The 27,413-nt window shown below is 42.7% G+C and overlaps 1 protein-coding gene across 3 annotated transcripts in view; it reads left to right on the top strand.

Annotated features, from left to right (window-relative positions):
* Positions 1–27,413, top strand: part of LOC124595973 (zinc transporter 2-like) — a 137,224-nt gene that overhangs the window by 13,657 nt on the left and 96,154 nt on the right. Inside the window, exon 1 of one of the 3 annotated variants that reach the window (XM_047134915.1) lies at positions 20,544–20,636. The exons of the other annotated variants lie outside the window; for them this stretch is intronic. Coding sequence (XP_046990871.1) covers positions 20,599–20,636 — 38 coding nt within the window. The 5' untranslated portion in view covers positions 20,544–20,598. Of the gene's footprint in view, positions 1–20,543; positions 20,637–27,413 lie in introns of those variants that run through there. 3 annotated transcript variants of the gene reach the window in all.

Genomic DNA, 27,413 nt, shown 5'->3' with positions numbered 1-27,413 from the left:
CACCCACTGATTCAAACTAAATGTTCATATTCATTACTGACAACTTCATGGTCTGTACTAAGAGTGAGGACATCAATTCCACATTTTTCCTAAACATCAACACCTCCTCTCCCATTCGCATCACCTGGTCCTCCTCAGCCCAGCAAGCCACCTCCTCAATGTCGATCTGCACGACAAGGGTGTCACAACCGATAACTCTGCTCACATCAAACCTATCAGCCACCAACAATACCTCCATTTTGTTAGCTCACACCTACACCATACCAAGAAGTCCATCCCATAGAGCCTGATTACCTGTTATCATCGCACCTGCAGTGATCAGCAGTTCCTTAGCAAAAATGCAAATGCTCTTGCTGAAACCTTCACAGATTGGAATTACCCTCTTGTTATATTCACCAAATACTCCTGGTGTCAAACATAAATGTGACAGGAAGAGGATCCCCTACCACCAAAAATAGTTACTGTTGTTGAGGTGGCTTACTTGAACATGTCAATTATACAGCCTAGCCACAGGGTCGAATGGACTTAAACAAACTATAGAAAAACAGAAGGCAACACAAATCAGCAAAAATTTACAATAATTTATTAAGAGAAAATCCATATTGCATTTCTTTAGTGTGGAGAAGGTGTGTGGCAATGTTTTTAAAAGTTTAACTTGGAACACTGGGCTAGTTGTGATTGCAGTGAATGATTACAGAAATAGTGTTATGTCCAGTTGGAGGCTTCTTGGCTGTGCTTGTGGGTACATACTGATGAAGCTCTCTAGAGGCATGGTATTGATACTGTCAAACTAACTGATGATACACTCTGTCATTGTGGAATTGTGTGTTTGCTTGTATCTGACAGATGGATGCCCGTGTGGGAACTATTTATACGATGCAAGGCAGAAGCATAGAATGGTCTCTGTTGTGTGTGACCTCTATGGCATCTGAGTATAACTAAGCTATGCCTCTCTGGAGGGGGACCTTGCTGTGTGGTGCTCTCTCTGGGTATGACAGGAACAGCATCTCCACACCTTTTCCAGAAAAAGTTCTCCTGCACCTTCTCTTCCCAGTCAGTATCCTTTTCTCCAGAATGAAATTATCACCTTGCAGGGAATGTGCACTGATAATAAACTTCCTGAGAGATTACAACTGTGTGCTGGACCAAGATTGGAACTTGGGACCTTTGCATTTTGAGGGCAAGTGCTGTAACACCTGAGCTACCCAAGCATGACTCACGACCCATCCTCACAGTGTCACTTCCGCCAGTATCTTGTCTTCTACCTTCCAGACCTCACAGAAATTCCACAAGTATCAGAGAAGTTTTGTGAAATTTGGAAGGTAGGAGATAAAGGACTGGTGAAAGTAAAGCTGTGAGGGACAGGCCATGAGTTGTGCTTGGGTAGCTTAGTTGATAGGGCACTTGCCCACAAAAGGTAAAAGTCCTGAGTTCGAGACTGTCTGGCACACAGTTTTAATCTGCCAGGAACTTCTAACATCCTTGTATGTCTGTATTCCACCCTTGCTCCCAACCCCATGCTCCATGGTCCATATCCTTGTAAAAGATCTGGATGCAGTGCTTGCCCACACATCCTCCCAGTATCATCCACAGGCATTACCTACTCCATCAAAGGCTGAAAGCAGCCATGTGACCTACCACCTACTGTGCAGCATTCTATGTGAGTTGTACCTCTAGCAAACTGTTTGTCTACATGAATGGCCACCATCAAACAGTGCTCAACAGATGCCTGGACCACTCAGCTGCCAAGCTTCAAGTGCAAGACTGTGTAATTGACTTATGCAGCCCATGCCACCTGGGTTCTTCCTGCCAACACCAGCTTCTCTGAAATGTGTGGGTGGAAATTCTCCCTGCAACATGTACATTGTTCGCGTAACCTCCCTGTCCTCATCCTTTGCTTGTCCCCATCCTCCACCTGCCTCTATCCCCTTCCCCACTCCCACTGTAGCCTCACATATACCATCCCCTCACAGTTCTTCACCTAGCAGCCCGCCATCCTGTCCACACCACATCCCTGCACACTCGCACAGGCAGCATTACAGCATCTTTCCCCACTCCTGCCCTTCTATCCTTCCCCCTCCTCATCTCACCTTTTTCCAGCTGAGATCATTCCTCACTGCATTCGGGCCTCAGCACTCAAGATCGGCATGCCTTCTGCATGCTAATCTCCAGTGACCCAATCTCAAGTTTAATGCTTCTGACCAGTGCATGGCACCTGCCCCTGGTAGCAGTGCAACACTGACATCTAGAAGCATTTGAACAAACATGAAACACCAATGTTAATATCAAATACATAAAAAAGACTACAGTGTAAAAGGGGTATGCCCATGTGTATATATTTTACCAGAGAATATTCTGTTCCATCTTTAACAGTAAGTGCTTGTGGGGGTAATTATATATATTTAAATTATAATGCAAGCATTCGTATAGTAAATAATTAATGCAGTGGAAACTAGTGTGATATGATCTACGTCAGCGGCAAAATAGGTACTAGCAAATTACATATACAAAAACACATTTTGTTCATCGTGTGGTGTTAAATACTTCCAAAAAAGGGAAGATTCCTTTCTTTTCTTATTGTAAAGTGCTTAACACTATAAAATATTTTGAAAGTAGTGCTACATCACTCATGTGATAGTGACGAATAGTAGTCACGTGCTGCAGAAAGCAAAATACTTCTAGTTCCTTTAAGTCTGTGAACTTCTCCTGAGTCAGTGACAGGAAATCTGGAAAAAAAGAATGGTCTGCTCTCTGTAGGGCCACATAAAATGTGTTGTAGAACAATGCAATCACACCATTTTTTGCATATGTTTCTTATGTTGGTATGCAGTTTTGAGTGTCTCATACATTTCTTCCTGAGGCTTAGTCTTTTTTGCAATAGATAAGTTATATAGTGTATATCGTATTACTCATGTTGAGTGGCAAAATAACAAACACAATTAAACTGAGCACATAGCTGATGGTGAAGACTTAAGTGGAGAATAAAACAGCTGCCTGTTTAAGTAAATTCAGTTGAATGACTCAGAATAAATAAATTTTAAAAAATACACTGTTATTATAATGCAGCAGACACTGACTTAGTCTCCTTTTCCCCTGTACATTAAATCACAACAGTCACAGGTCACACAGAGCTGTGGACCTAAGTTGTTGTCAAGGCACCGTGTAAGTGGGTGGTGGCACCATAATGGAGTGGGCTGTGTTTACACGGAAAAATGACTAGAAATGATTGTGTTTGGCTACTTGGAAACCATTTGCAGCCATTCATGGACTCCATGTTCCCAAAAAATCATGGAATTTTTATGAATGACAATATGCCATCCCACCAGGCCATAATTTTTCATGATTTGAAGAACATTCTGGACAATTCAGGCAAATGATCTGGCCACTTAGATCGCCCAATATGAGTCCATCAAACATTTATGACACATAATCAAGAGGTCAGTTTGTGCACGGAACTTCCAACAACTTGTTGAGTCCATGCCACATCAAATTACTACACTATCCCGGGCAAAAGGAGCTTTGGCATGGTATTGGGAGGTATCCCACAACTTCTGTCACCTAAGTGTAGAGCTCTGGCTTTCTGGCACACGGTATTTTAACGTCACAAGGACATAGTAAGTGCTGCTCATCCTGTGAATTTCATTTATGCATTTATTCAGGTTAACTTATTGTAGCTACTGGTCTCAGTCAAGTAAAATTTTGTAAGTGACGCCATGGGTGTGTTTTGACTGTAAAATTAGTTGTTCATACAACACACTATTGCAGTTTCAGTATTATGGCCATTATCAACTGGAAAGAATTGAGTTGTCATGTCTACATGTTTGATATGATGTCATTGGTGATATTATGAAAAGGAAAGATTGTTACTCACCATATAGTGGAGATGTTGAGGTGCAGACAGGCACAACAAAAATAATGCTAAATGTGTAAGCTTTCAACCACAAGGCCTTCTTCCTTGTGTGACACACACACACACACACACACACACACACACACACACACACAAAACCACAACCAATGTCTCTGGCTGCCATGGCCAGTAGGTAGTCATGTATGTGTGAGCTGTGTATGTGTGAATTTGTGTGTATATGTTGTCTATTTCAGAAGAAGGCCTTCTGGCCAAAAGGTTATGTGTTTAGTAGTTTTTTTGTTGTCCCTGTCTGCGACTCTACATCTCCACTATGTGCTGAGTTGCAATCTTTCCTTTTCATGATATTGTCATTATTTCTTTCTGAATTTTCCATTGTGTGCTTTGATGTAATTCATGCACAAGTTGTTAAGAATGGAGCCGGCCGAAGTGGCCGTGCGGTTAAAGGCGCTGCAGTCTGGAACCGCAAGACCGCTACGGTCGCAGGTTCGAATCCTGCCTCGGGCATGGATGTTTGTGATGTCCTTAGGTTAGTTAGGTTTAACTAGTTCTAAGTTCTAGGGGACTAATGACCTCAGCAGTTGAGTCCCATAGTGCTCAGAGCCATTTGAACCATTTTTGTTAAGAATGACATACATACGTCTGTCTTATGATTTTTGGGTTTTGATGTGTGCTGCATCACAATTATTTCCCTTGGATGATGGCCCTAAATCCGAAATTGCAATTGTGGCTCAATTACAATAAAAAGGCAACCATGATGTCATTTATGAAATTAAACCAGGTTGTGTCCATGTCATTGAGTTTCATTTTGAGTTCACAGCAACAAACACAAAATTAAGTGTCATCACCTGCAGTAATAGCATTTGTGGCCTAGCTAAAGACACAGAGAACTTGTGTTCTATACACAGAGTATGTCAGATTTTCTGTTAGAATATAAATGGAGTCAATCTAGCCTTTTATGGCTACATGGGAAACTGCTTGCTTACGCTACTTGACATACAAGCATTCAATGTGTTGATCAATTAAAGCCATACACCTTATTTTAAGCCATACAATATTTACTGTTAATTGTGTCTTTCAAAAAATGAATTTATTGCTTTGAAAGAAAATTTCAACCATTTTCCTCTTAGTGTGCATTTTTTGGAATGTTACAAATACATCTTCCAAAGCAGCTTAGAGTTGATTTGCTTTCCTCAACCTTGCAGGATTTTCACTTACCTGAATTTTGTTTTCATTTGTTATAATTCGTCAACAAGAACCCAGCTGCAAACCAATCTTCTAGGTCGCCATTTCTGATAGATTAAAGCTGTGTGCTGTCCTGGAACTCAAAGCCAGAACCATGTCTATAATGGGCAATGTTTTCACTGACTGGCTATCCAGGCTCAATTCGTGCTCCATTTCACACCCTCAGTTCTTCTGCATACTTTGCAGGAGAGTAGGGGGGAGTAAGGATATCGCTGATATGGCTACCCAGGGGTAGTTTTCACAAGACGAAAAAACTATTTCTGACTGGGACAAGGTGTGCAATGCTGAATCTTCCTGACAGATTAAAACTGTGCACTGGTCTAGATGTGGACTGTAGGTGTGGACTATGAGTGGGTACTGGGTAACATAGCTGTTACGGGAGATGGAAGGTTCCAGTTTCAAGTCCCAAAGTTTCAGTCTGCTAGGAAGTTTCAGAATAGTGGACACTCTGCTTAAAATTTGTTTGCCACACACATACATTCTGTTCGCTCCCAGCTGTGTGTAAGTAGGTTCTGACATGTGAATTTAATCTCATATTGAGTCACCCTTGTCTTCATAAGCTGAATAAATAATTGGTTCCACAGTCACAACAGTTTTTTCGCTTGCCCAGCTCTTGATTTGTGAAATTACTTGAGATTGTATGCTCTCTTTTTGGAAATGTTTTTTTGGAACTGTTAATTCCTGCTTCATCTTGATTTTTCCTGGCGTAGGTACCGTTTATGTTTCCTGTTATTTGACAGAATCTTCATTAATCGAGACAGAGCGCTTGATTGACGTGCAAGAAAAAAAATCTTTGCTCTCAATATATGATTGTGTTTCAAGTAATCTGCAACATGACATCAGCTGCATTCTTTCAGTCAAAGAAGACGTAATGGACTCATCGATGTTTATTGGTGCGACTTTCAAAAGGCATTATGAAGTAATTTATGCGAGTTATCGAGTGATTATTTCGGCCATGACTATATCATTCACAAACAGAAATAAAGCGATTTCAATTTCCGTAGCGTTAGGCAGTGTAAAACGGAGCTGTAATTTTTATCATACGCGCAGTGTAGGTCTTCTTCATCATAGTGTCAAGCTAACAACCAACCCAGCAAGTATATATATGCGAGTAGCAGGAATACACAATTTACTGTTAACTGAAATTACTTATCTATCGATGGCACGTGTGAATTGAAATGCGTAACAGTGTGGGTAATATATTCTGTTACCTGGTGTGCTGTAACTTAAGTGATTACGAATAGCGGTAGTGCACCCGACACTAATAAAACATGCCATCCCTCTAGTGGCTGTTGTGTAATATACGAGTACACGCCTGATGTCGCATCTGTTCGCTGTACGAGGGCAATATTATCATCTCAGAGAGCAAACAGTATTCTGTCTCAAAGGTTGATGTTTTCTCACAGTGCCCATAGAGAGTGATGCGTAACTTAATTAGTCCTAGCAACTGCAGCACACTCTTCCGTCCGTTGATGACGGCAACTACACGGGCGTTTACATGATTTGCTACGCGAAGAAGGAAACACGTGACTGAAATTAACTTTATACCTCAGATTAAGACCATGACAGTGCAATAATGATTAAGATTACAGAACTGTACAAGATCTCCGCCTGTGAAAATTCCGTTTGGTGTGAAGCTCCTGCGTTCTATAATCTTGGACGAACATGACATGCAAAGAGGGTCTAGATATGTTCTCCCGTAAATTCCTTCCTCATATTTCGTATGCCGACGAATCATATCCAACACTTATTCTATTGTGCACAGGTGCGCATTCACAGGAAGTTGGAGATATAGATCTGATGCTGGCAAAGTTCGCCAAGCAACTATTATTTCTCATCAGTGTCTGACATCGGTCGAGGTTTATAACGAGTCTGTTCCCTCCATTTTACCCGTTAAGAAATGAGGAGCTAACTTCAATCGTAGCCATGCTTCGCTTAATGGAGATCCACGCGAAGGCCATACTAAATCTGTAACCACAGGAGAAAACGTCCAAGAAGTGATATCGGTGGTTGCAGTTTCTGGGAATTTGTCACGTGGATCGTTTTAATGAAGAGTACTGCCGCGTTTTAATCCAGCCACCCGCTTCCTTATTATAATCTCTGTAGTCATATAGTTCTATGAGCTCGAGTGTTCATCAGGACTGCCAAGTTTCTTTAAATACAGTTGCATATTTAGAAGAATGTTTAATAGACCCTTGTTATGATGGGTAAAAAACGTAAGAAACGACGAATTACTGAAATCTTTGTTGATGTATGATGAGATGTGTATGGAAATATCTTGATTAATTAGCCTTTATAGTACAAAACCTTAAAACGCCTGATGTCCTCCACATTATATTGTTGGCAAGACTGGAGGCACGTGAAGTTACGAGGGAGAGGGAGGAAGTGTCACGATAGAAAACCCGAGGGTAGCATTTCGCCGGCCAAGAAAAACTGTAGTACTAAACTTAAAACTGAAATATCAGAAACACAGAAAGAAGAGATAGTGAGTGGAGTAGGTATTAGACTTTTAGTTCTAAACTACATAAGGATCTTGTAATAATTTTCATATTGACCACCATTTTTTTAATGGTCGTGGTATCGTTTCCCCAAACAAATAATTTGTTTCGCCGTGTGGCCAAAGAGGAATGTGTCCGCAGGGTAACGTTAGTCATGGCTGTGCCGTTTGCAAGCCATAGATAAGTGAACAATTATCTCCGTTTTGTTTGGTATGATTTCGATGCAAATGACCTTCAGATATTTGCTTTCTTCCGGCGAAATGGTGGCGTGTGCACTGAGAAATGGTGCTTACCACTTCCGTGTACTTGAGCGAAGCTAACAGAATGTTTACAAAACGGTCCACTTGAAAATCAGCTAAGAATACAGTTTTTCGTGGAAATTCGAGAGTTCGTTTTTATGATGGCTCATAACAACACTGTAGTTGTTTTGCAGATGTGCCACACAGATTGTGTTTTATGCAGGAGTATGAGCAACACACATTTAGTTGAGACTTGAGTAGGAGTAGACTTTTCTGAGAATGAACATGATCCGAAACGGCCGCCGCATATAAAATTTTAACAGCATTTTTTCTTTTCTTTTTATGGCGAAACTTGATAACAGCTGACATTCAACGTCAGGTCTGTAAGGTCTATCGAAGCGAGACTGTAAATAAACCTTCGCTTCAAACATGAGTCCGAATATTTGGTTCAGAACACGGGAAGATCGAGGCGGGAAGCAGATAGAAGTAACAGAGGAATTGTTGCAGAATATTGATTAGCAATTACAGAGCAACAGGTATCTCAACGGTGACGACAACACTGTTCCAGTTTATAGAAATTTCACAAAAAATTATATTAATTTAGTGTAAAAAGAGGCAAATTTCCGTTACCGGGATATACAGAAACTGTTTTTGCTTTACGACAATTGATTAGGTAATTGACAGTTTGTAAAAGAGCTTTGGAAGTTTAGAACGTTTGCGTGTGAGAAATATCAGACGCGATTGTTGTAGAAGTGCTGGCCTGCTTTTTCTGGTTCTGTTACGGAACAGTTAAACTTGGATTTTTTTTATTTTTATTTTTTTTCAAAACAGCCCGATATTTATTGCATTCTTACGGCCATATGGTGCCAATCTTCTTCATGCTCCTTTGGTTTCGGAATCCCTCTACATCAACATCTGCATGACTGCTCTGCGATTCTCACGTTAAGTGCTTGGCAGAGGGTTGATAGAAGCACTTTCAGACATTTTCTTGGCCGTTCCACTCTCGAAGAGCATGTAGGAAAGATGAATACCTAAATCTTTCCGTGTCAGTTCTGATTTCTCTAATTTTATTACGATAATCATATTTCGCAATGTAGCAGTGAGTCAACAAAAATTTTCGCATACGGAGAAACCGGGGGACTGATATTTCGGGAATAAATCTCTCCTGATCGAAAAATAATTTTGTTTTAATGATTGCCACCCCCAATTAACGTATCATATCAGTGACTCTCTCTTGCCTATTTCGCGATGATACAGAACGAGATGCCCTTCTTAGAACTTCAGAGTGTGGACCCAGAACTGTCAATATTCTCTTAGCTCTGCGGCTGTGAACAGGTCTGAAAATTATGAATATTTGATAATGTAAAGAGGGAGATGCTGTTTTTTTTCCCCTTTTAGTCTGCCTGTCAGTGGTTCCCTTCACCTGATGAGAATGTTCTGTGCTGCTGGTTAGGCCGCGAGCGCCTCCATGTGGGCCACACGCGAGTAACTGGAAAGTCATTTTTTAGACTGTGAACGTATCATGCTTTGTTTCACGAAATTTAGCCGAGAAACTTGAAAACTCATCTGTGTAAGAATATAAACACCTTCATTAAAATTTTAATTGGGGAGGGAGGGGGGGCGGTCGCGACTACCTTGAGGGGCCCCTCCTCCCTTAGATCCGCGCCTGCGTAACAAGCGTGTCTCAATATGAAAATGAAATGCAATGCCCGCTGCAGTAGACTCTCTTGCCACGAGTGCTAGTTTGTGACAAAGAGGTTGGTCATGTAAAAGATGCTTTACAATTAGGTGACAAAAGCCATGTGATGGCGCTATACGTATGTACAATGGCGGTACTATCACGTACACAAGGTACAAAAGGGCGGTGCATCGACGGAGCTGTCATTTGTACTCACGTGATTCATGTGCAAAGGTTCCCGATGTGATCACAACTGCACAGCGGGAATTGACAGACTTTGGACGCGGAATGGTAGTTGAAGCTAAACGCGTGGGACATCCCATTTCGAAAATCGTTAGTGATTTCAGTATTTCGAGATCCACAGCGTCAAGTGTGAGGAGAGAACGCCAAATTTCAGGCACTATCTTCCACCACCGGTAACGCAGTGGCCGACGGCTTCACTTAACGACCCAGAGGAGCGGCGTTTGCATAGAGTTGTAAGTGGTAACAGACAAGCAACACTGCGTGAAATAACCGCAGAAATCTATGTGGGACGCATGACGAACGCCTGAAGCACGTCTCCTGGGCTCTTTCTCATATCTGAAAAAAAAAAACAGGGCACTGTGCAAGCTGGTGGTGGCCTGATAATGGCGTGGGCTGTGTTCACGTGGAATTGACTGGGTCCTCTGAGCCAACTGAATCGATCATTGATTGGAAATGGTTATGTTCGGCAACTTGGACAGTTCGTTTGTTGAATGATCGAAAATCGGATACATGTTCATAGGACTCTTTCGGTTTATTTTCACATGTAGAATCACCTCACAGATTATGTGACTTTACTCCTGACTCACTCTGTGTTTTCAACAGAAATAGCCTTATAATATTCCTTTGGGTACGCCTAAAGTTACTATGGCGTCTGAAGATTTCTTTAATTACATGGTGTGTTCTGTTATTAGAAACTCATCAGTCCGGTCACCCAAGTGGCCTGGTATTCCGTATGCTGGTATTTTCTTCTTTAGACTTCAGTTCGGAACTGTATCGAAAGGAACTGTATCGAAAGTCTTCCGGAATTCAAGGAACACTGCATCAACCTCGGCGCCGATGTCTACTGCTTTCGGAATCTCATGGACCATTACAGCGAGCTGGGTTTCATACGATCTTTGTTTTCGGAACCCATGTTGGTTCGTACAGAGGAGATTTTCGGCCACCAGAAATGTCATAAGACGCGAGCATAAAACATATCGCAACTTGTGCTCCGTCTTCAAAGAACTCGTAGTCGAAATGACGTCAAACTCTATTCCGCTTCATTCGTTTCGCATTGTAAAGCCTTTGCGAACAACACCGAGGATAAATCATCGAATCGTCGTGGTTTCTTTCATACATTGTTGATTACGTTCTTTGGTTCAGCACTACTTACGGCGTGCTCGCCCCCGTTATTGGGGCCGTTACGCACGGGATACCGTGCAACGTGATGTAGAGGGGTGAAGCGATTCGCTTTTCATTGACCATTTACGCGCCTTCTCGCCCGAGAAGCTGAGTGTCTCGTCTTGGGCCCAGTGTAACTGTCGTGTAGCTTGTCAGGTGAGTAGCCGCTGAAGTGGGCCGCTTGCAGCCGGTCCAGTGCAGCCGTGCGCCACCGCTTATCGTACAAACGCATGAGACGGTGCAAAGACCGACGCCGCTAGACGTTAGATGACTGGCAACGAGTGAGTTTGATCAAGCTGTCCCCTGTGGCAATCCGATGAACGGACTGTGGTTTTGCGAACTGCTATAGAACCTGACTTGCCATAACGCATAGCGCCAACAGCGAAGTACGGATGAGGTGGTATCGAGGTGTTTTCCATGGTTAGGGTGTGGTCCCCATTTTGCGCTTAATAAAAAAAAAAGAAAAAAGAAAAAATCACTAAATGCTAAAGTGCATGTGCGCACAGCATTACAGTGCACCCTGTCATAAAGCAGCTTCTGTGAGACAATGGTATGTGGATTGTTTTATTTGTTGCGTGTATTCCAGTCGCTATATTCCCCTACAGTTTTTGCCCTCTACAGCTTCAACTAGTACCATGCACATCATTCCGTGGTGTCTTAACGCTCTGCCGTCCGCACGTCTCGCTCAAATTTATTCCCTTGGCGCCGGCAGCGCTAATTCGGATTACTTCGCTTGTCGCCGGCCGCTTGTCACCTTTCCGTTGATGACAAGCTTCAAACACATTGACTTCTGCGCTCTTTAATTGTTCCGGAAATCCTCTATATTGCCGTATCGTTCCACAAACTCGAATTTTCTTTTCAAGTAACTTCTCTGCAAGTTCTACACTGTTATAATTATTATCCATGTAGAGGTGATGCCACTTTCCATCAGAAGGTGTCAATAGTTCCATCACTGTTTTTGCTAAAGGCTGTCCATCGCCGGAATATGTCTTGAATGAGGAAATGTATCCCGTGCTCGAATCACACAGCATCCGAATGACTATGCTATATTTCGTAATTTTCGACGGCTTTTAAATTTTAAAATTTAACCGTCCACGCCACGGTATCATTCCTTCATCAGTTGAGATGTTTTGACTTAGATTAAACGTTTCTTTAAATTTTTTGGAAAAATAATCAATTACGAATTGCACTTTGAAAAGCCGGTCGGCATTATCCGGTTTTTTGTTGTTGTCGAAAAAATGTAAAAATGATAATATTTTTCTGCATCGTTTGCGGGACATCGTTTTGTGAAATATCGGTGTCTCTATCAACGGATTCGTTGACCAGTAATAATCGATCCTTGCTTTTTTTTTACAGTTCCAATAAGGATAGCAAGCCCACACCATTTTCTACCTTCAGGTCCCGTAACGTCGACAAATTTGGCTTTTTTTTTAATCTAGTTTCCTTATATCGCAATTTCGACTGTAGTACATGTTGGTTTCGTTGCTAATATATTCAAAATGGTTTAAATGGCTCTGAGCACTAAGGGACTTAACATCTGAGGTCATCAGTCCCCTAGAACTTAGAACTACTTAAACCTAACTAACCTAGGACATCACACACATCCATGCCCGAGGCAGGATTCGAACCTGCGACCGTTCCAGACTGAAGCGCCTAGAACCGCTCGGCCACACCGGGCGGCGCTAATATATTCAAATAGATCGTTCCCAACATATAATTCTACGTTATCCTCGACACTCTGTGTATCTTTGGAAGATATATTTGGATCCAGAGATTCTGCTTCACTTTCATTTTTTTAATATGCAATGTGTTTTTCCCAATCAGCGAAGTCGTCCAGCACGTCAGACAAGACGTCCGTGCTTTCATCGTAAAAAATCGTATCGTCTCTTTCGTCTGCCATGATGAAAGGGCACATGTACTTATGAAAACAAAAAAAAACTTGTTGACGTGTGTAACTTATTGTTACCTAAACAAAACACCAACAGAATGCAAAGATACTAAAGTGCTGTCGCCGGCTACCGCAATTTCACCTCAGATTAAGGCCTGTGTTTGGTACCAGTAATCTTATCTTGGCAGGAATTCCCTCTTTGCCTATTCTAATCTGTTTTTTATGTCCTCCTTGCTTCGTCCGTCGTATGTTATTTTGCTTCCAATAATAGCAGAATTTCTTAACTTCCAGCCTTTTTCCATATTCTGTACTCATATGAGTCATTGGTATTCTTTTACCCTGAAAATTAAACTCACGTTTGAACCTTCCTTTTATTTTTGTCATTGCACTGCGGACAATAACATTTCTGAAATGGACTGACCTGAACCCAGTGGAACACCTTTGGGATGATTTCTGACGTAGACTTCGCTCCATACCTCAGCGTCCATTATCATTACCTTCTCTGGTTTCGGATCTTGAAGAAGAATGGGTCGCCATTCCTCCACAGACATTCAGATATCTCATTGGAAGTGTCCCAAGCAAAGTTCAAGTCCTCATAATAGCGAAGGGTGGTCACATCCCATATTAATGTCCACTGATAGGTGGCTGGATACTTTTGATAAGAAAGGGTGTGTATCTCATTTATTAAATTAGTAGTTCTTTGGTTTACCCACTTTTTCATTCCTGTGGGCAACAAAGAAATCGAGTGCCTCTAGGTACTCCCGCCATCTTTCGAATTGGCGCTAATTAATATCGTTTCACCGCTCATATTATGTTACTCGTCACTGCTGCGCTGTTGGCGTGAGAAAGAGAAAGCAACATAAGGACAGAGCTACAAATAGCCCAGCCATACCTTACAACATTTCTCCACAATCCTTTCATCTTAATCACAAAGAGGTACAAATCGCGAAGTGGCGTCACATAGAAAAGACTCATACCAGACGGCCAAACAACCCCAGACTCGGTCTACTCGCCGATAAATGCCAAACGATCATTTCAGATTTCACCCTGAGTGGACAACACCGGCAGTACCGCGGCCATACCTCAACAGCTACCTACAATAGTCTGCTCCTTCAGCGATATTGCTCATCCATGTCGTAATATTGCCGTGTATTGCAGCCACATGTGATCCGCTTACCCAGCTCGGTATACAGTTTGTGTGTCGAGGCTGAGGGAACGCTCCTTGCGATACAGTGGTGCATCGTTTCGAGACATGCATATGAAAGTACCATCTATCGTTGCCATTCATCGTTGTTACTCGTCCTTGTTTCAGACAGCTGCTTGCTAGCTTGGCGCATGCAACTCCTCCATTTGGTATTCGTGCAAAAAAATCTTTATGGCTCTGTGCGTAAGATACGGAATTAATGAAGCAGTGATACAATAAATATGCACCAGGGCATATAAACTGCTTCACATTGATTTTTAAACTTGGGCATTTACATCTGTACTTGAGACCGTTACAAACATTTGGACACGTCACGATTATAAACATCGCTCTTTCTTATGTACATAAGGAGACCTTACAAGTCTAGTAGATTGACACACGGAGTCCTTGATGTCTAATTTGAGGAAGACAATCTGTATCACGACATGCATCCAAAATACCTTTTTATCACGCTATGCAGGACACTTTCTTTTAAGAAACACATGACACAAACGTCTGGTAAGATGATAAGCAAAAACAGCACTCTCCACAAGCTCTGTGGCAGTAGTTGGAGTTCGTCAGCAGAAATGTGGAAAAGATAGATGTTCAACTTAACAATTCCATGCTCATTGTTTGTAGGTTAGTACGATTTACTCCCACATACTGGCTACTATCTTGAACCATATTCCAACTCCTGATATCAGACGGAAGAGTGCGTTGCTACTTGAATACCATTAGATAACGCGACCTTCCAATACTGAACGACATATTCCCAATGGAGCGAGAAACATTGCGGTCAAGACATCCCACTATATCATAGCCAGGATTCTTACTGAAAATGAATTCAGTGGCATCGATGAATGGAAACGCTGTTGGCAACATAGTGCCTGGAACAGCCCTGCGATCAGGAGAAACCCCCCCTGGAGTTGACTAGCCTCGGGCAGTGTGGAGTACCCTAACGGGCAATGAAAGATGTGCAGACACTGTCCGCAAGTGGTTGCAAATCTTCATCTCCATCTTGTGGCAGATGCGAAACGACTGACAATTGCTCGTGTATCAATATTCCCGCACGTCCCTACAAGAGTCCTTTCGAAGATTTACTGTCCGTGACGAATGGTGTGATTAGGTAAATAAAACTCCTTGATACTCTTCTGTAACTGTACTCATTTGTGTTGTATTATGCAGGAGAACTGTGTTATGTAGCAGCTTACTAATCCTTTTATATGTAAAGCAATTATTGTGATTCAAAAATTCTTGATGGTGCTGCACATACCGCTGGTGTAATTGTCGGGTGCTTTGAGCTGTCGCAAGCGCAGGGTCTTACCCTAGATGAAAATCAGCCTACAGATTATCACTGAAGTGCTGGAAAATGTCCCCGTTTGTTAGAGGGGCTCCTTGGTTTGGAAAAGGACGCAGGAGGTCAGGGATGCAAAGTTTTTTGTAGGAACGGCCTTTTATAGTTACAGTAGAAAATAGCCCCGGCCCTGTCAGTCCGCCGATTTGTTGCTGGGCCGAGTTTCTAAATAGGAACCAGCAGGGTTACTCAGCCTCAATTTTGTTGGTGGCCTAGAGCCGTCAACACGTAGCGCCCGCATAGATCAGCGTCCAAAACAGAGGAGCTCGTAGTAGTAGTAGTAGTAGTAGTAGTAGCAGCAGTAGCAGTAGCAGCTGCTTTATTCATTCGTAGATCTCTTTTTACAAAGACATAGGACATGTCAAAGTATTTACAAGTTTAGACCAATTTAAAATAAGCTAATTCATATACACATACATTTACAGACGTCTAGTCAGAGACAATCATTAGATTTACTCCTGGTATACAATACTTTTTTTACAAATAACTTATTAAATAATGTAATGCCAAACTGTCCTCATATCTCACTATCAGTCACTGCACACACTATATACACATTGTTTCATAACACTTCCTCACTGCGCACACAAACACACACACTGTGGTGATCTCTGGGTCATTTTCTGTACCACAACTTCCCATTTGCTATCCTGAAAAACTGAGTCAGCATCCCTCTATAATCAGTGAGATGTTGAGCTCAGAAAGAGGAAGAGGTGTTAATATTGTGCAATGCGTAGCTTGGGCGTAAGTTTTTCTAGAAAAGGAAAAAAGGAAAAAAAACATAGTGTGAAGATGTTATGTGGAATGTTGGATGTTGGCGGAAGCCTGTGTCGTAGGCTTCGCGCGTATAGGAGTAGCGGGAGCCACTGAGAATAGTGTGTGACGTTTACTATTCGCATGACGTAAGTAAATGATCCACACAGAGGTGGCAAAAGTCATGGGATCCCGCGTCGGACTTTCCTTCGACTGGCGTAACGCTGCAGCTTGACGTGGCGTGGACTTAATAAGTTGTTGGAAGTCCTCCGCAGAAATATTAACCCATACTGCCTAAGCCGTCCATAATTGCGAAAGTGTTGCCGGGTGCAGGATTTTGTGCACGAACTGACATCTCTATTATGGGGGCCCAGTGACACGGCGTATTGTCATCAACGTCATTTGAAGTCAGTGATCGGTTCAATTAGACCTGAGGACCTAGTCCATTACATGTAAAATAAGTCTACAGACGAAATACTGTGAAGAATTCATAAAAATACGTAAATAGAGGTAAGTATGGACAGTATATTAAAAGACAGTTGTATGCTAATGACCACCAGTCTGCTCATCCAGTTAAGGCTTGATGGTGTAGCCATAAAACAGTTGTTTGGATCACTCAGGTAGGCTCTGTTTACACTCCTCGGTGTTCCGCAGTCACAGCTTCGGCGGGCTAGCTTTTACCCCCATTTGTGCATGTTGTATGTGTTGGTCGGGCGCGATTTAGAGGTTAGCTATAATTAATTTGTTGTCCACGTTTCACTTCATTTGCCGAAAATCGTGAAGTTGCTATAAGCAAGCTGTTGGGCCAATCGTAGGGCTGGATTTCTGGCACGAAGTTGGTTTGTTCTCAGCCCGGGAATATCGTTATGGATGAGGGTAGCCGCACGGTCTGAGGCGTATTGTCACAGCCCGGGCGGCTCGCCCCATCGGAGGTTCGAGTCCTCCCTCGGGTATGGGTGTGTGTGTTGTCCTTAGCGTAAGTTAAAGTTCGATTAAGTAGTGGGTAAGCTTAGGGACCGATGACCTCAGCAGTTTGGTCCCATAAGACATTACCACACACTTCCAAAAAATTCATCATGGATGGGCAGTTGAAGATTATTCATTATTCTGGAATATTCTTTCACCAGGGTTTCTTGTTGTTTTGACACAGGAGGAGCTGTGTGGCTGAGTGTTGGAAGTCAGTTTGGTTTAGTAGTTCTTATGCGCCCAGAGATGATTCTCTTGGTTGTATTGAGATGAATGTCTTATTTAGGTGAGGGCTGCTCAATCACATCGCAGTACGAAGTTCAGCCGTAGAAAACACTAGACTGAGCGCAGAAGTTCGAAGCTTATCTAATCCTTCCTGAAAGATAGTGCCCTATCAAGTAGGATCGAGTTCGTTTTAAATATTAAAATTTGTTAGTATGTGCTTTTTCTTTTCAATTTCTTCGTGTTATCTGGGCCTCAAAGTAATTCCAAAAGTTGACATTAACTGAATGTTTTTAGTATATGAATTCATATGATTTTACAGTCAGCTGCTGCATAAAATATTAATGCAAATTATTCGCTGAATGCGAATTTCATGAAATTATCTGCAAAGGGTGTAGATGTATTACCCAATTGTGGCATACGGAAATTTGTACGGGAGCGGGGAAATTCCCATTCAGCGAATAATTTGGAAAAATATTACATACAGCTGCTGATCGTCAAATCTTGTGTAACTGCAATAAAATGAGACAGGACATACGATGATGAAAAAGGGCTCTATTCCTTGTGGTACTGCCATTCACCCTGAGCAATAATCCTGTACTGCTGGAAGCTTAAAAGGGAGACTACGATATAAGGAAGAGGACTGTGACATGTGGGGCTTGGGTCGGTCCAGGGAGCGTGCACGGATAGCTCAAATGGTTAAGGGGTTAAATGGGAAATCCTGTCAAAAGATACACTATGGCCGAACTGGGATTGCCGTGGAGCATTTTCAAACTTTCCCAAATGTTCAGGAAGATACAGTAAACACGTCGGCCCTTACCAATGTTGTCCCATTGACTCCGTCAAGTATCCACCCTCCAGTTTTGTAACTGGAGTTCATTGCTGACCCTGACACCAGTTGTCTTCTGGCCACTTTGGATATTTCATTTATTTTAGCCAGTGTGAAGGAGCATTATACCTGTTAGTGATGTCTGCCTGGTATATTCCGGGAACCGCGTGTAACGGAGTGGTCTGGAATGCCACAGATAGCCTGACTAGCATACTCTATATACGTGCTCAGCGCACAGCTATTCTATGTCGCTCGACGCGAAGTCGGTGCGCCCAAGCGTTTGCTCTATTAACTGACTATTTGTGAGTATGAAACTGTGGTATGTTATCATGGCGGAGGGTAGTAAATTTGAATTACTAGTTCCTGTACTTGTTATTTTGTGCATTATTTTGGAAGCCGTATCCAGTATAACAGATATGTGATGACAGTAACTTAAGGTTTTCATCAATATGTATTCCAAAATATTTCGAGGCCGCCTTTCTAGCCCGGAGGTATTTCCTAATTTAAATGTTGCATTCGTTTTAGGGAGATCGCAGAAATTCTGCACCGGGGTAGTCTGAATGCCATTTTTCTCGATTGGGCCTTCAGTGCCTTGAACAGTTCGCCACCTCTTTCGGTAGCACATGTGTTGACTAGTTGATCTGGACTGTGTAAATGTTGTGAATTTTCGAAAAGTGCCCCAGGAAAGCATCTACACTCCCTAAGTAGCTTTTGTTGTCTTAACAGACAACTTGTCTGTGCCCCATATGCTACATATTTCGTCTAAGTCAGAGGAGTCCAATCCGCAGGCTGCATGTTGCCTAAAGCAAGTTATCAGTGTGGCCCAAGAAGTGAACCTCTATCACACGACCGATAAAAAAAAATCCATAAAATTCGTTTTGTGTAAAGTTATGGTAAACTGAGTATTTTTTCAATTTGAAACCACCGCCGCCGGAGTGGCCGGGCGGTTCTAGGCGCTACAGTCTGGAACCGCGCGACCGCTACGGTCGCAGGTTCGAATCGTGCCTCGGGCATGGCTGTGTGTGATGTCCTTAGGTTAGTTAGATTTAAGTAGTTCTAAGTTCTAGAGGACTGATAACCTCAGAAGTTAAGTCCCATAGTGCTCAGATCCATTTGAACCATTTTTGAAACTACCGGTACACGATGCTACTATCCCATTAGTCCACCTTGCTCTTAACATTGCCGCCCGCGCTATGTTTGTATTTCCACAGAGACCTTCTTATAACCGGCCAATCCGTTCAGCAGCGCTGCTCTGCGGAACTAGAGTGTTAGACACGTATAACGATATTAACTTATGGAAATACAAGGAAATTCTGTGATATTTCTGTGCAGTTGTGATAAAAAACGTAAGTTATGACCACTACAAGTCAGTAGATGTTAGAAATCTTGGCGTGGACTGCAATTACTGTTTGCTTCGGAGAGTACCGTAATCCTGTAATAACAAACTTTATTTAATATCCATTGCTACAAATAAGAACCATATTGGAACGTGGACGTCTCTGTAATGGCGTTTGACGAAATTTTTCTTTTTTACTTTCGTGTGCAGTTTTTACCGTAGCAAATGATTGGTATGAAGGTACTAGCTTTAATTCAATTTATTCATTCGACGGCCCACGACCAAGCTTCCTATGGGATTGAGTCGTCGTAAATTCCAGGAATTCCTCAGAAGTTTGGATGCTGAATATGGTGATATCGTGTATTTTACAGAAGTAAGATGACTAAGTCGAGGCCAGATGTTAAAAATATTTTACAGCACAATCGATGAAATCAAATTGTTCATTATATGAAATAGCAAAATCTTCGCCAGACCTTGACGGTATCTGGCTGGCAAATTCAGCATTTGTGGTAGTTTTGACTGCTTGTTTAGATGACTCAAAAAAGCACCTTCAAGGTAGAAACCTACTCAACGGTCAATGTTTCAAACAAACATTGCGTTCCAAATGAAACTAAAATTACAAGTATATTAGGTGCGCCCAAAAAATACTCGTCTTTCATTGTGTCCCAGGTAAGCTGAAAGTTTGGACGCCCCTGGTCTACGCGTTATCAGTAGACCACACACACACACACACACACACACACACACACACACACACACACACACATGTCGTTGACTTGCAGGTGCACTTCGCATTGCTGTAGCTACCGGCTGTCGGTTGTTCCAAGTCAGACGGAGCATCAACAGTCCTTCATAATGTTCCCTTGTCGGTGCGACGTGAGGTGGTTGAAAATACGTCTCTCTTTTTATGACCGCTTGAAAAGGCAACAGCGCCCATACAGCTCGCGCTCGGCGCTCGTTTACATTCTACATCGCATCCCTCCTCTCCCTGCCCCTTCCCCCTCCCACCTCGTGCCCACCATCTGTCTCAATCCTTCCATCTGTTCGCAACACAGTGCTGTCACGAGCCTTATCTTTTAAGCCACAACTGTTCGGCAGCGCGTAAACTATTCTTCGAAGTGACTATGCTTTAGCGATGGAGGAAAGCAGTTCTGCATATTTTTATCCAAATTGGTAAGGTAAGGCCAAATTTTCGCTACATTATTGTTAACTGTGTGAACAAGTTCAGCACCGAACTGCCGATCGTGTTGCACATAGTAGAAGTTCTCATGTGCCAACAACCCAAGCTATTTTAATGATGACAAAATTAGGCGCTAGAGGCGACCGTATGGGGCTCCCAAAATTCCATCATCACTGTCTCGCAATGTGAAATTACAGAACAATAAAGGCAATTAAATTTCTAACAATACTTGTATTATTTATCGTTAACATTAACTGATTTGCTGTGTTAATTTTTTCGACATGTTGCATTCTTTGCAAGCACGTTGATTAGCCAGAGTCTGTCGGTTCGATGAGGAAGGAAACAGATCCTGTCTCACAGTTACCGCTTACGCACAGACTTTACCACATACGACGAACGTCTTCTGTCTTCCATTGGATCTCTCAACTTTCACTTCATTTTGAGCATTATCTGTTCCGCTGTTAAACTTCGGCCAGGCTATTACGTGCAGTATTTTTACTTTTTATACAGAGCGAATTGGGCAGTGCTTAAGACTCGGGATCGAGGATTGTTAGCGAGTTTCTTTAGACATATTGTGTCAACAGAGTTCAGGGGGACGTTCTTAAAGGTACTTGTGCGACTACGAGGGTTTTGTTAGCGTTGTAAAACAAAATTAGAACTCGCCTTGTTTCTTGACAGAGCTCCCATCCAAGTTGCAAGTCTGGTCCAGTGAGCTTCGCCATTGTGACTGAAGCAGAGTGGGTCGGTGCATAGATCTAGTGAGCGAATCATTTTTGTGATCTAGTCTAGGTCACTTTTTCATTCAGATGGAGGTCTATAGTTTTTTTTAAATCTTTATTCCAAGTGACTATGCTGTAGCGATGGGGGAAAGCAGTTCTGCATTTTTTATCCAAATTGGTTAGCATCAACAATTGCAGCTACATACATTCATTAGTGGCTGTTACTATGGACAAGGTTAGTATTTACTATTCTACTCTACAAAAATACAAAAAGTTTCTGCAGTGTTACAGCCGGCCGAAGTGGCCGCGCGGTTCTGGCGCTGCAGTCTGGAACCGTGAGACCGCTACGGTCGCAGGTTCGAATCCTGCCTCGGGCATGGATGTGTGTGATGTCCTTAGGTTAGTTAGGTTTAACTAGTTCTCAGTTCTAGGGGACTAATGACCTCAGCAGTTGAGTCCCATAGTGCTCAGAGCCATTTGAACAATTTTTTTTTTTGCAGTGTTACAGGTGTGCCAGCAGATCTTATAAACCTGCTGTTGCTGGCCTGCCCACCGAGCTAATCCCAGTGGGCATGCCAAGGCACTGGGCTGGCCCAAATTACTTGAACTCGCTGCAGTCCCTATCGTGTTAGTAGTTGTTCATTGGTGTCTACGTTGTATTCTAAACTACTAATACCTAATAACTAATATGTAAGTGCTTTTTTCCGATCGATGTTGGTGACACACCTGCCTCCCTGATCCAGGACTGCGGCGGATCTCGATCGTAATGGCGATCGGTCATTCCGCGCCCAGCGGTACCGGGCAGGTGCATCTCAGTCTTAATCGGTTCTTTTCATTCAACGAACGTTATGTTCCCTTATAAACTCCCTCAAGTTCTTTTGTGATACCTCGTTTGCCAAGATGTTCAGAATCTGAAAGATATCGTCACATCTTAGCGAGGAAAAGGTATCACGGTTAGGTACTTGCTGTAATCCGGTTGCCACATTGTTGTATATCAGGCACTCATAGATAACGTGATCAGGTGTATAGTTTACTGTTTGACGCAACTGGTTAACATTTTGTGTAAATTCGACACTAGATACACGCCGTCAGATCATCGGTGGGCCGCATGGAGCCTGGGGGTCGCGGTCTCTGCATCCAGTGCAGTAGCGTAAACCTGTCCTCACACGGGGCAAGGCAGTTGACGATGACATTCACTGTGAACGCGGACGGGACATCCTAACTCACGAGAGAGCGCCGTCAGCACAAGGAACGAGCTGGTTTACCCGAGTTCCGTCTCAGCGTTCTCCAGCTGCCGTTGTCGGCTTTATTTTGCTTGCAAACCACAGTTTGTTCACGAAAATGGACACGCGGAACGTCTGCGTTAACTCTGATGGCGATCGTTGTAGGCCAGCCGGAGTGGCCAAGTGGTCTAGGCGCTTCAGTCTGGAACCGCGCGACCGCTACGGTCGCAGGTTCGAATCCTGCCTCGGGCATGGATGTGTGTGATGTCCTTAGATTAGTTAGGTTTAAGTAGTTCTAAGTTCTAGGGGACTGACGACCACAGATGTTAAGTCCCATAGTGCTCAGCCATTTGAACCATTTTCTGAACATTAAATCAAACTGCAAATTTCTGCACGCGTTTGAAACTTGTCGAAATATGTCTGAATATTTATTCAGCGTTTTTTAGGTTTTATGACTATACGAAGTTATACTCGCACAATATTGACATAAATTATTTACAGAAGAATGGAAAAACTGTTTGTGGCCGACCTCGGAAAGCTCAGTTTAAGTTCAGGAGAAATGCAGGAACACGCGAGGCGATACGCAACCTACTACTTATCTTACAAGATACGTTGCTGAAAGGCTAGCTACGGTTATAGTACTCATATATTTAGAGACATATATTTTGACGACGTGGACTGGACTACATTCTTCGGAATTTTGAAGCTACCAGGGATAAAAGGTTGTTTACGACTTAACACAGAAATCGGACTACTGTTATAAGAGTTGAAGGACATGAAAGGGAAGCCATAATGAGAAGGGAGTGAGACAGGATTGTAGACAAACCCTGATGTTATTCAGTCTGTACGTTGAGCAAGCTCTGAAGGTGACCAAGGAGAAATTTGGAAAGGGAAATTAAAGTTCAAGGACAACAAATGAAAACTTTGCCAGTGACATTGTATATGTATCAGAGACAGCAAAGGACTTCGAAAAACAGTTGAACAGAATGGATGAAGTCTTGAAAAGAGGTTGTAAGATAAACATCAACAAATTAAAACATAGGTAATGGGATGTAATCGAAGTAAATCAGGTGATGCTGAAGGAATTGGATTGGCAATTGAAACTCTAAAAGTAGTAGAGTAGTTTTCTTCTTGGATGGGAAGATAACTAATGGTGGCTGATGTAGGCAAGATATAAAATGCAGATCATCAGTGGTGAGAAAAGCGTTTCTGAAAAACGAGAAATTTGTAAATATTTAATATATATTAGTGTGTTATGAAATCTTTTCTGAAAATATTTGATGGAATGTACCCTCAGATGTTGATTCCCATAGTGCTCAGAGCCATTTGAACAATTTTTTTGATTGTTGTAGAAGAGTGAAGAAAATCGCAAACAAGCTTGAGGACTCGTCAATGGCTTGAAAAGCGAGAGTCAGAGAAACACTGCGTAATGTTGTGCAACAATCTGGGATACAAACTGGTAAAAGGTATTCATTAACTCGGTTCAATTTCGATCCAGTTTTAGGTTTGCCTAATATCGTTTAGGGCCCCGCGACCACGCAGAAGTGCCGCATTATGACGTGGCATGGACTCGACTTATGTCTGAAGTAGTGCTGGAGAGGAATGGCACCTTTGAAAGTATTGGGTCAAGGGGGTTTGTACCTCAAAGTACCGTTATCCAAGATGGCGGCTGTGACGTCATCCAAGATGGTGGATTTTGGCTTGAAGTTTGAATTTTGGTGGGAAGATAGGTCAATTGGCTACCTCCACTAACCTAACCCCCCTCCCCTCCCCCAGAAAATGGCAGGAAGTTCAAATTCCATCAGGACAATGCAGCACACCTAAGAAAATCGCAGTAAAATAGGTCACTTGGGCTACCTCTAGCAACCTAAGAAAATGGCGGGAAAGAAAGGACACTTGGACTACGTCCACTAGCCTAAGTAACGTGACCACCACCTCCTCCTATGAACTGGCAGGAAGTTTGAATTTTTTCTGGAAGATATGTCAATTCGTCTATCTCTACTAACCTAAGAAAATGGCACAAAAGAAAGGGCGCTTGGACTACGACCTTTGCTGGACATAAGTCTTTATTATTTTGCATGCACCAGTCTTTATTTAAACAATTTGATGCAATACAGCCATACAGTGTGTTCACCACAACGTCTGGACTCCAACTGACCTAGTACACAGTACGACCACCAGAGGGCACTCTCACCCTTGACGTAATCCAAGATAGCAGTCATGAACTCAGTTGATGACACAACTACCGTTATCCAAGATGCCAGGAAACAGTGTACTCATCACGAGGTTTGGGTCTAGTATACAGTACCACCACCAGAGAGCGCTGTCGTCTGTTCTGTGACATAATCCAACATGATGGTCTGAGGTGGGAGAAATGACGGGAAAAAGGACTCTGCCTGTGCAGGACATAAGTCTTTATTTTGCAGGCAGTCTCTCCACCATGAGATCTGGAGTCCAACTGACCTAGTATACAGCACCGCCACCAGAGGGTGCTGTCATCCCTCCATGGAGCTAATCCAAGATGGTAGTCTGGAGGGGGAAAATGGCGCGAAAATTACTCAGCCTGCGCTAGGCTGCTGGAGAGAGTAAGGAAGGAGTGTACTTTATTTATTTTGGAACAATTTATTTAGGGATGGATTTTGAAAGATAGTATATTTATCACATTGATACAAAACACACACTTTGACATGCTTGGGGCCATGCCAAACAGCCCATAGACCTGTTAATTACTCCTAAATAACGCCATGCAGACACACAAACAACTCCTAAATATCCGAAATAATTTCAGCACAGACATGCAAACTCCTAAATAATGCGGTACACTGATGTGTAGGCACACTCAGTACTCGTAAACTGTCCAAATAACGCACAGCACAGCCTACAGACCTGCTCACAAAATAATGCAACAGACATGCGCAGGCACCGCCCATCGTCCCGTCTGCTGACTCGCACACATGACTACCCCACACGCTCCCAGAAGTCGAGATGCACCAGCAGCTGTCAAACCATGCACAGGTGCCCGCAAGCATGAGGCAGCAACATCCCTTTCATACTTGACTCCTGAGAAATTCCTCTCGAAATACGTGATCACCTTGGCACCATAGCTGATTCGACCGGACCAGAGCGAAGACTTATTTGGAAAGTGCAGACGATCCAAGAGCACATGCGAATCGACCAAACTGCGAGCCACCGTCGGACCCAAGTCAGCGTGAGCCATCACACTCACGCCGCTGCTGATATCAGTATAACATTCGAAGAACATTGACATGCCATCGCAGATCTATCTAAATAAGTGCCAAGCCTTCCTCTGGACTGCATGCGTGTACACTCATCGCTGCTGATCTCATCCCCTCTCTTTACATGCAGTCCAATGAAGGCCTATTTGCAGAATGACTCACCCTCACAGACACTATAGAAAACTGTTCCACCACTCGCGACATGTGTGAAGCGCATACTGATGTCACAGATCATCCAATAGAAATCTGTTCGACTGCTCACGATTGTAACGGGACATATGTTATGTGTGGCTCAAGCATTACTGCAAATAGCTACATACCATCACAAGTGCATCTAGCAACCTTCTCAATGTTATACTCAACCCACATCACTACCGAAAGTAAGAACCAAGTTGAACTCTCAGAAATTGTATAGTGCCACAGAAATACTTAACATCTGCGTTCTTGATGTCTCAGCTTGTCTGCATAGAAACTCTTGTCCTAACAGAACCTGTTTACGAAAATAGTGCATAATAATGTCGAATTCATTCTTCCTCACAGTCCTAACATGGCACCCCGTCATCCACGTGTTACCCTTCCTCCTCTCAACATACGCGAAAGTTCTCACCGCTACGTAGACTCTCCTATATCCCAGCACAAAGGATGTCTTGTGAATGAATGAATCGAGCATTATGATTGGCTCTTATTGAACTCACCCTTTGAATTGCTGATGCCACCAATGTGGAAGCACTATCTGCCTTTTCTTTCTTTCTGTAGATGGGACTTTCAGAGTAAAAAACTATTTTACACAGATCACCGTATTGCATCGACAGTTAAACCTTGCAAATTGCCACTACATATCGTCAAATACGGAAAGACTCTTACTCAATTACAGTGCTCTCCCACTGAGAACAGGAGCTTGAATATTAGAGTGTGAAACCGATCTCCAACCCAGCAATATATTATCATCTCGATGTAGTAAACATACAATTTATATTCTGCGCCATACAAAATCATCCCTTTTACATCACTCGTACATCTACTGTGAAGACACAGTGCCGTATATACCCCTCACAGCACTAGATATTTCCCTGCGAAGTCGGTTGTCATCCACACCCTCAGCGGACCGAAGTCACTCTCAGAACTGTTCTACAAATTGGGGATCACGTCCCCTCGGCGCAAATGCTTTACTAGTACCTGATTGCTTGCTTGCTTTTCTACAACCATCTCTGGACTCTGGGATTACAAGAACAGATATATTTTCACATGGTTGGCGATAATATTATACCATTTTCGTGGTACTTCTCGATATCAAGCACACAGCAGCATCCTACCGATCCCTCACACAACATAATTCTCAAGATATAGACTGGAAATTATTTCTCTACAAACCTCAAACTTTAGCGAGGTGGAGCATGCTCTAGACCACTGGGTAACTAGAAACTTATCCCATGTGTGAGGACCTTTACGCGAAAAAAATTTAGCAAAAGAAAAATAGAGGAAACTGATGTTTCCAGTTGCTAATACCAATGTAGGTGATGTAACAGATTCCGAATCATCCCTTATTATTTACAAAGTCAAATAACATGTTTCTCATGTCTAGAGAACCAGCA

The sequence above is a fragment of the Schistocerca americana genome, chromosome 2 (assembly GCF_021461395.2).
Source record: "Schistocerca americana isolate TAMUIC-IGC-003095 chromosome 2, iqSchAmer2.1, whole genome shotgun sequence".
Classification (NCBI taxonomy): Eukaryota; Metazoa; Arthropoda; class Insecta; order Orthoptera; family Acrididae; genus Schistocerca; species Schistocerca americana.
Note: the sequence above shows the minus strand (reverse complement) of the source record. Positions and strands in the feature narration are given on the sequence as shown.